This window comes from Heterocephalus glaber, unplaced genomic scaffold (assembly GCF_053883595.1).
Source record: "Heterocephalus glaber isolate CG9 unplaced genomic scaffold, H.glaber_assembly_v1.0 deba00001761, whole genome shotgun sequence".
Lineage (NCBI taxonomy): Eukaryota > Metazoa > Chordata > Mammalia > Rodentia > Bathyergidae > Heterocephalus > Heterocephalus glaber.
In genome coordinates this window covers 3,046,670-3,056,036 of record NW_028258458.1, presented here as the reverse complement: position 1 = coordinate 3,056,036, position 9,367 = coordinate 3,046,670, and the positions used below count along the sequence as shown (strand labels likewise).

At 62.5% G+C, this 9,367-nt stretch overlaps 1 protein-coding gene across 2 annotated transcripts; it reads left to right on the top strand.

Moving 5' to 3' along the window:
* The first annotated feature begins 374 nt into the window (after positions 1 to 374).
* Arrdc2 (arrestin domain containing 2) lies at positions 375 to 5,307 on the top strand. 2 transcript variants are annotated; one of them, XM_013068704.3, is made up of 8 exons: positions 375 to 1,904; positions 1,976 to 2,042; positions 2,230 to 2,377; positions 3,219 to 3,321; positions 3,389 to 3,645; positions 3,733 to 3,895; positions 3,986 to 4,140; positions 4,286 to 5,307. In XM_013068704.3, the coding sequence occupies exons 1-8, from the start codon at positions 1,631 to 1,633 to the stop codon at positions 4,352 to 4,354; spliced, it is 1,236 nt and encodes a 411-aa protein (XP_012924158.1). In that variant the 5' UTR covers positions 375 to 1,630; the 3' UTR covers positions 4,355 to 5,307. The 2 variants fall into 2 exon arrangements, with proteins under 2 accessions (XP_012924158.1, XP_004873392.1); XM_004873335.3 differs by having other exon boundaries at positions 380 to 1,904; positions 4,301 to 5,307.
* The last annotated feature ends 4,060 nt before the right edge of the window (positions 5,308 to 9,367 follow it).

The window sequence follows — 9,367 nt, the reverse complement described above, 5'->3', positions numbered from 1 at the left end:
TCCCCGGTTCCCAAAGAAGGGCCTGTGTCACTCACGTGCCACCCATGCCCCGCCTCAGTTTACCCTGCAGTGACTGCCGCTGTGGGTCCCCCGGGGTGCGGTCTGGTGGTGTTGGGGATCGGGGGGGGGTGGTCGTGCCTCCGACGGGGAGGGATGGGGATGGGGTCGCATCTTCCAAGGGTCCCGGGACCCCCGCGGGTGCCTTCCCGCTGCGATCGCTCGCGCGCTTCCCAGAAAAGGGCTGCTGCGCCCCAGCCCCGCCGCGCGGCTCAGGGAAGGGTCGGCTTCTCTGGGCGGACACTTTCGGCGCCGCCAGACCCCACGATCTACTCCGTGCGCGGCCCGGGCGAGGCGGGAGGCAGCTGGTTGCTCCCGAGCCCGCTGACAGCTTCTGGGGGTGCGAGGGGTTCGCGATCACCCCGGAAGCCCTGGTGCCGCGCGAAGTGGGAGCAGGAAGGGGTCCAGGAGGCGACCTTCCCCGGCGTTCAGCTGGGCTGTGCTCGAGAGCACGCTGGTAGTCCCAGCGCTTAGGGAGGCTGAGGCCGGAGGATCGAACGTTCGGGTCCTGCCTGGGCAACTTGGACTATTTCAAAAGGAAAACAAGGGGGTGGGGGCGTAGCTCGGTGAGAGAGCGCCCCTGGGCCCGTCCTCAGTGAGGGGCCAGAATGTTAGGGCCGGGCCCCTATAAACTCTGGAGGGGCGGCTGGGCGCTGGAGCTCGCCCGTGAACCAGGCTGGCCCTTCCCGGGCACTCTGGCTTCTCCGCGCTCAGGCCCGCCCTGGCGCTTGGGAGCGGCGCGTCGATCTCCCCCAGCCCCCCAAGCCTCTCCCTGAGCCTGCCGCCCTTCCCGGCCTGCCCAGGCCCCGGGCGGGTCGCGGGTGGTCGTGTTCCCACCAGAGGTGCTGTGGCCGCGAGGGTCCCCGTGTGGCCCAGCCGAGCTCCGAGGGAGCAGCAGCGCCCCGCGCCGCCACCAGGGGGCGCCTTCGCCCCGCGGACTCACAAGGCCTCGCCCCCTGCGACAATTCCCGGGGAAAACTGACGGAGGCCTGAGTCGGGTCGCGAGGGCAGCTTGGGGGCGGGCTGGTAATCGGGGTGCGGTGAACCTTGCCCGCCCCCTGAGCTCAGCCGATCTCCCGGCCCCCGGGAGTGGAAACGGAGGTCGAAAGATCCTCTCCAATCTGGACCGACGTGCACGGAGTCACGTCTGCAAGTGGCAGCTGGTGGATGATTCAGGGGAGCGGGGGGTACTCGGCTAGGTGGCTTCAGCTTCCCCGCTGCTTTCCGGGGTGAGAGGAAACCCGGCCTGCGAAGGCGCGCAAGGCCGCCCAGGGGCGTTTGTTGTTTTGCTCCAGGAACTGCGTGCGAAGCCACACCCCCTCGCCGCCCTATTGGTTGAGCTCGTTTCTGGGTGGGGCGGCTTGCGTCTCGCGCCCCGCCCTACTCTCTGCCGCATAAAAGCAGCGCCAGGGCGCCGTTCAGAGCCTTTGGCTGGGTCAGTGAGTGCGCATGCGGTTTTGTACGTGCGGCGACTTTGAGACCTGAGACTGCGGGTCCGCTGCTTGCACCTCCTCGCCGCGGGTTCGAGACCCGGGTCTGCGAGTAGAGAGCGTTCACTTCCCGTCCTGGCACGATGCTATTCGACAAGGTGAAGGCGTTCGCCGTGCAGCTAGACGGCGCGACGGCGGGCGCGGAGCCCGTGTTCAGCGGTGGCGAGCGTGTGTCGGGCCGGGTGCTGCTGGAGCTGTCGAGAGCGGCGCGCGTGGGCTCCCTGGAGCTGCGGGCGCGGGGCCGCGCGCACGTGCACTGGACCGAGTCGCGCGGCGCGGGCTCGAGCACCGCGTACACGCAGAGCTACAGCGAGAGCATGGACCTCGTGAGCCACCGCGCCGCCCTGCTGGCTCCAGGTGCGGCGGGGTCCCCAGGCCGCCCTGCTGCGTGCGCCTGGACGTGCGCTGAGCCCCTCTGCTCCCCGCAGACTCCGGCGAGCCCAGGACCCTGCCTGCCGGGCGCCACGAGTTCGCGTTCGGCTTCCAGCTGCCCTTGTAAGTTCAGTGCAGTTCAGTCCCCGAGGTGCGGCGGGCGGCGGGCGGCGGGCGGCGGGGCCCTGGCCCTGGCCCTGGCCCTGGAGGTGCCCCCCTCGCCCCAGAGCGCATGAGCTACACGCACGCACACACACACGCACGCCCGCGCCCCACGCCGGCCCCGGCCTGACCCCTCCCGGCGCCCCAGGGCCCTGGTGACGTCCTTCGAGGGCAAGCACGGCAGCGTCCGCTACTCCGTCATGGCCACGCTGCACCGGCCCTGGGTGCCCGCGCGCCGCGCCCGGACTGGCTTCACTGTCATCGAGACCCTGGACATCAACACCCCCGCGCTGCTGGTGAGAGCACGGCCCGAGCGGCGAAGGGGCGGCGGCTGGGAGGCGGGTCCTGGGGCCGGCGCGTGGCTCTGAGGCGCGGAGACCCTCCGATGGCTCCGCGAAAATAGCTACTTAGCGAGCGTTAATTACACCAGAGTGCTTGGCTTCCCTTGGCTTCTTTCTTTTCGTTTCTTTTCTTTTCTTTTTTTTTTGAGACAGGGTCTTGCTCTGTAATTCAGACTATCCTTGAGCACACTATGTAGCCCAGGCTGGCCTCCAACTTGCAGCGATCCTCCTGCCTCAGCCTTGGGAGTGGTGGGATTATAGGTCCACACCACCACGCCCCGCTTTTTTTGTTTGTTTTTTGACACAGGGTCTCTTGTAGCCCAAGGTGACTTCAAACTGATTCCCCTGCCTCAGCCTCCTGAGTGCTGAGATTACAGGCGTGGACCACCACATCCGGCTAAAAGGACCCATTTTATAAAACAGAAAATGGAGGGCCGGGATTTAGCTCTGCTTCCGGCGCCTGCCGCACAAGCGCAAGGTCCCGAGTTCGATCTCCGGTACCAAAAAGAAAAAAGAAAGAAAGAAAATGGAGCCAATCAGGCATGGTGGGCCATACCTGTGACCCCAGCACTCTGGAGCCCGAGGCAGGAGGGTCCCCAGGAGGTCAAGGCCAGCCTGGGCGACATAGTGAGTTCCAAGTCGGCTTAAACTATGAGACCTTGTCTCAAAAAAACAAAAAAGATGGGGGCTTTTAAGAAAGCTCCGTCTTGCTAACAGCTCTGGGATTAGGGAAAGCCGCCAGGTCCTGCTCCCCGCTCCACAGCGGCCCACTGCTGTCCCTCCCCACACCCGGCAGGCACCCCAGGAGGGATCCCAGGAAAAGGTCGCCCGCTCGTGGTTCCGTAACCCCGGCCTAGTGTCCCTTTCGGCCAAGATCCATCGCAAAGGCTACACGCCAGGTACAGGCGGGCGGGGGGCTGGCGGCAGGCGGCCCCGGGGGAAGCTGAGACCACCGCCGCCCCACAGGAGAGGCGATCCCCGTCTTCGCCGAGATCGACAATGGCTACACGCGCTCCGTGCGGCCCCGCGCCGCCCTGGTGCAAACCCAGACGTTTGTGGCGCGGGGTGCCCAGAAGCAGAAGTGCGCGCTGGTGGCCAGCCTGGCGGGAGAGCCTGTGGCCCCGGGGCGGCACGCGCAGTGGCAGGGCCGGCTGCTGCGCATCCCCCCGGTGGGGCCGTCCATCCTGCGCTGCCGTGTGCTGCACGTGTGCTACTCGCTCAAGGTATGGCATCCTGACCTGACCCTGTGGCCGGCCCCGGGGAGCAGGTGTGGCTGCCGCTGCGCCCCCATCACAGCGCTGCTCCCTTAGGTTTGTGTGGACATACCGGGCTCGTCCAAGCTGCTCCTGGAGCTCCCCCTGGTCATCGGTACCGTCCCCCTGCATGCTTTCGGCAGCCGCTCCTCCAGCGTGGACAGCCAAGCTGGCTTCCTGCTGGACTGGGGGCTGGGCACCCTGCCGCAGCGACCTGAAGGTGAGCACCCTGCTCTGCCGGGCACCCGGGGAGGACAGGGTGAGCTCAGTGAACAGTGGGTGGCCCAACTCACCCTGGCTCCCGTCCCAGCCCCTCCCGAGTACTCGGACGTGGTGACAGAGGAGGATTCGGCAGCCACTGCACAGAGCCCCTTCGCCCTGCTGCAGGACCCCATGAGCCTCGAAGGCCCCTACTTCCCTTACTTCCAAGAGTGCCGCTACCTCCCACCGCCCCTGTACTCTGAGGTGAGCTCAGGGGTCTGGGGTGCACCCCTTCCCGGGCCTCTCTGAGCCCTGGTGCCTCATAGGTGATAGAACTCCTATGCATACGTCAAAGTCTGAGCACACCTTGCCCCCTAGTCTGCCCTATGCTCCGCCCCCTGACTCACAGGAATCCTTCACTCAGGAGGATCCGAACCCACCTTCAGAGGACATGAGGTCTCGCTGCATGACCTTCTGAGTGCGGAGCAGACGCCTCAGGGATGAGGCTGCACATAAACTTCCACCGCCATGACCACGAAGAATGGCAAAGTCAAAGACCAGCAAGCTTGACTGCACTGGAACCAGGGAAACTGAGTCTCAGTAAGGCAAAGCTGGTCCAACATCACACAGGACTGAGGAAGAGCCAGGGAGGACCCTGGCTTATGTGGATGGGCATCAGATGCCCAGCATGGCCTCTGGGAAAATTTAGCCTGGCCTGTGGGCAGAGAGAGAGCCAGACAGAGACACTTCCAGTCTTGAGGGGCCAGAAGAAGGGACCAGAAGAGTCCTGGAGGAAAGCACATTTAAGTTGAGGCTTTGAGGTATGAATAGGAGCTCCGCATCAGGCAAGTAAGGAGGAGGACAAGTGAGAGAAGTTCTCAGCTGAGTGATATTTACAGGTCACCACTTTATCTCAGAATCGGGGCCCTAAAAGCAGGTGTCCCAGCCAAGGCTGCACTGTGAGCTTGGACAGGCAAGAGGACTGGGGACGGGGGTTCAGGGAGCCAGGTCACTGGAACGGTGCAGGGTGTGAGCAGCGGGCAGCGCTGCAGCCTCTGGAGACAGAGCCACAGCTTCCTGGCCAGGCAGGTGCAGCCCAGAGCCCTCCTGCTTGCTGGAGGACAATGGAGAACTGAGGCCGAAGCAGGGAGCGCTGCAGCAGGCCTGGGGACAGGAGGCAGCTGGGGTGGCACGTGTGGGCAGCTCCAGAGTCCCCTGCCTTCCAGGGCTGGGCCCCTCAGGACCCAGCGTCCCAGCAAGCTTTGCATCTGACCCTTTTGTACAATTATTATTATTATTGTTATTATTGTTAATTTGGTACCAGAGATGGAACTCAGGACCTTGTGCTTGTGAGGCAGGTGCAGTGCCACTGAGCTACGTCCCCAGCCCTTGTACAATTATTTGTCAAAAAATAAAAGTGTGGATACCCAGGCCAGTGCTTTGGTTTCTCCTCAGCTGCTTCGGGGCCACCATGGCCACCGAGTGCCCATCTTAGGACCTAGTTCCGGGCCAGGGAGGGCAGAGAGGCCTAGGGTCCAGAAGGGGATACTGAGGGCAGGGCTGGAAGGTGGCAGGGCCCATGATGCAGGGAGACCCTGCCTACCCAATTCTGTGCTTTTCAAAAATGTTGGTGAAGGGCCGGGGATGTAGCTCAGTGGTTCCGCCACCTGCCTCACAAGGGCAAGGTCCTGAGTTCGATCTCCAGTACCAAAAAACAACAAAAAATGTTGGTGAAGCACACAGGCAGAGAAACAAAGCACTCGGGTCAGAGCCCTGAGCTGTTCCTGTCTCTGGGAATCTGCCTATTTTCTCTTTGTTTGGAGATAGGGCCTTGCTATGTAGCCAAGCTGACCTCGAACGTGAGATCCTCTTGCCTCAGCCTCTCAAGTGCTGAGATCACAGGTGTGCACCACCACACTCGGCTGGACTTGGCTTTTCCTGGACATATCAGTGGTCATACACCATGTGGCCGTTTGTGTCCAGCTGTTGTTACTTGGCATGTTTCTGAGGCTCACCTGCATTGCAGCATGGATCAGTCCTCTGCTCCTTTTCATGGCTGTGTAATATTCTGTTGTGCCAAGGAACAGCTCGGGTTTCTCCACCCGTCCATGGAGGGATGTTTGGGCTTTCTCATGCATGGGCTACTGCAGGACCAGTGTGCATGGGAAGGTCCCGGCATCCAGACCCACATCCCCATGGCAAGAGCAGCTGAAGGTGCTTACCCCACAGACAGCAGCCTGTGGAGGACAGAGCACCCTGCACCCTGCACCCTGCACTCTTATGTCTACAGATCTGGGGAACCTGGTCTCTAGGGAGACTTTCTGAGGCAGATCAGCAACAAGCAGGGTGGAGCCCGCTCACGAGTCCCCATTCAGGGGCACCCTGAGCACATGGGAGCCCAGGGGAAAGTGGCCAGTGTACACCCAACAGGAAATAACCCCAGACCCCCAAACTGCCAGCTCTCCCTTCAGTCCCTCCTCCCTGCCTGGCTGCTGCGGGAGCACCCTACCCCAGGACCCTCACACATGCAGCCCCTGGCCTCGCCTTTTTGGGGACACTCAGGCTGCCGGTTAATGTCTCCTCCCGTCACCCCCTCTCCCATCCCTGCCTTCTAAGGCCTGCACAGTCCTCATCAACCTCAGAAACCCCACTTAGATGCTCACTTATTTGAGACTGTAAGGTCAGGGTGGGGTCCTGGCTGTGCCCCAGCCCCAGCGGGCACGAAGAGGGTTGTAGACTGACTAAAGGATGGGGGGACCCCTACTTTGTTGTGGGTAAAGATTCAGGGGTGGAGGGATCAAGGGGATCACCGTGCAGAGCTGCAGCCCTGGGCTCTGTGTCGCTGTTCCTGTCACCATGTGTCCCTGGCGGTGATCCGGGTGCCAGGCAAGCAGGCGGCCGGCCCTGCTTGTCCCCTGCCACACTGGCTGGCAAGGGGCCCGGCTGGGCTCCTGTTCAGGAATCCGGAGCCACCAGCATGGCCACCGCCCGCTACCACCTCTGCCCCGGCACATTCTGTCCCGAGCAGGAGCAGGGGGCGGCTGGGAGGGATGGGACGTGTCTCTACCCAGCCAGCTCCAGTTACAGCACAGCCTGTCCTGGCCGGATCCCCCCAGTGCAGCCTGTGGAGCCATTCTCTCCCTGGCCCGAGCTTAGACTTTCCCAGGTGAGGCTGTGCTGCAGTGTGTGGTGACCCCAGGACCTTTGCACCTGCTCTCCAACTGCCCATGCCCAACCCCTGCTCCCTCAGGGCCTCCTCCTGTCCCTGTGTCTCAGGTCACCCGCCCAGTCCCCTGGCCCTGCCTGGAGCCTCTGCAGTTCCACATTCACTTGTTTGGCTGTGGCATTTGTTCAGCTCCCCAATGGCTGCAGCTGGGGGACCGGAGAGCCCTGTCCCATGTTCAGGAAAGTCCCCGAGTCCCCGCAGGCACAGGCTGGGCAAAGGCCCAGGAGGAAGCGGGGACTCATGCAGCGGCCCTGCCTGGTGCTGCCACCCAGGGGACGGAGAGGGAGGGCACACTGGGGACAACAAAGGACTCCTCCGCCTACCCAGCTACTCACAGGGAGACTGAGGCAAAGCACCAAGTGGGGGGGGGTTGGGGTCCACTCCAAGGCCCACTTCCTGGACACGTGACCAGCTCTGGACAACTAGGGCACAGCATGGGGCTCAGGACCAGGCAGGTGGCACTGCCCAGCCAATCACTCTGGGTGTTTGGGGCTCACGGGAGGCAATAAAGGCCTTTGTGGCTGCCCTGCGGACCACAGCATTCTCAAGGTCGCTGTGATAGAAGGACAAGGACACTTCCAGCCCCCGGGGTCACAGGGAAGTCAAAGGGAAATGGGAGGCTCTCCACGAGGAGAGGACATCAGAGCTGGGGCTTTGATGGATGCAGAGGAGTTCACCAGGAAAGGCTGTTCTAGGCAGGAGACAGCTGGCATATTCTCAGCTGCCTCAGTGGCTCCATGGGCGGGGTCAGAGAGGGGCACATGGACAGGAGGGGCTGGGTGGCAAATAGGGGATCAGGGTAGCATCGCCACTCTAAGCCTCGGTCCGTTCATCCGCCAAAGCCAGAGTGCAGGATGAGCCCACAGGGCTCGGGTCTGTGGGGCTGGATTCTGCCGAGCACCCGCAGCTGGCAAACAGGAAGGTGGCCCTAGAGAGGCCCCAGCCACTTTTCCTGTGCGCGCCTGCGTTCCTGTGTGGGCATGCGCCTCTGTCAGCATGCGACTAGGGCCCCACATGGCGCCGCCTGTGCGCGCATGCGCGTGAGCGGGGCGTGCATGCGTGTCCTCGTGTCCCAGCCAGTGCATTTGTGAATCTGGACCCAGGTGGGGCTCCCAGGGCTCCGAAATCAGCTGTGATTCAGCTGCTGCTGATTCCATCGCTTTCCTGCTCCAAACCCACCCGAGCACCTGCTATCCTAGCTACTTAGTGGCTGAGGCAGGAGGATCTCCTGGGCAGTTTAAATCTCAAAAAATGCAAAGGGCTGAGCTGTAGCCCAAGGGAAGAGCGCCCCGGGTTGCATCCGAGAAGAGAAACCCTGCTGTGGCTGCCGGTCCACCGGCCCTGTGGCCACCCTGCTCTCCTTCCCGCTGGCCTCCGCGGAGACACTGGCTTCTCGCTGTCCAGCAGGCCCTCGGGCAAGCACGTGTCATCCCGGGGCCTTTGCATGGCTGCACCCACCTCCCGTGGACCTCGGGACCTGGCCTTGGGTGAGTCACCTCGCTGCACCCCAGCTGCTCCCCAGTCCCTTCCCTTCTCACACTGCGTCCCCGCCCTCCACCCTTTTCTGCTTCCTCTCCTGTACTTGTGTTTTTTGTTCCAGTACCGGGGATCAAACTCAGGACCTTGCGCTTCCAGACAGGCGGAACACCACTGAGCTACATCCCCCGCCCCAGTTTTTTTCTCCTGTACTTTTGTTTTGTGTTTTGGTTTGTGACAGTATCTCAGTCCGTAGTCCAAAGTGACTTCAAACTTGCAGCGATCCTCCTGCCTTACCCTCCTGAGTGCTGGAATTACAGGTGCTACCACGCCCGGCTATTGAGCATTTTTAAAAATCAACCCATGCAACACTCTTTTTAGGTCATCTGGACTTGCCAGCACCCAGAGGAAGCATTTGGTGCGTCACAAAGGATCAGGGTTTAGCCAGGCATGGAGGCACACACCTGTGGTCCCAGCACTCCGGGAGGCTGAGGCAGGAGAGTCACAAGTTTCAGGCCAGCCTGGGCAACTCAGAGACAGCGAGACCCTGTTTTAAAATTAAAAAGATTTAAAGGGCTGGGGTACAGCTGAGTGTGGAGGTCCCAGGTTCCAACCCCAGCTTGGACAAACCCCAGGACAGCTGAGGGCAGGCCCTGTGCTCCCTGGGGATCAAGGTGGCAGAACAAAGCCAGGTCCGAGCTACCCTGGTGGGGACTCGGGTGGGAGCGTCACCTTCTCCTGCCACCGAGACAGCAGCTGCTGGCCAGGCACCAGGACACTGTTACCAAG

Coding starts and splice junctions, on each gene's coding strand:
- Arrdc2 (XM_013068704.3), top strand. CDS start 1,631: ATGCTATTCGACAAGGTGAAGGCGTTCGCCGTGCAGCTAGACGGCGCG. Junction 2,043..2,229: donor TTCGGCTTCCAGCTGCCCTT/GTAAGTTCAGTG, acceptor CCGGCGCCCCAG/GGCCCTGGTGACGTCCTTCG. Junction 3,646..3,732: donor ACGTGTGCTACTCGCTCAAG/GTATGGCATCCT, acceptor CTGCTCCCTTAG/GTTTGTGTGGACATACCGGG.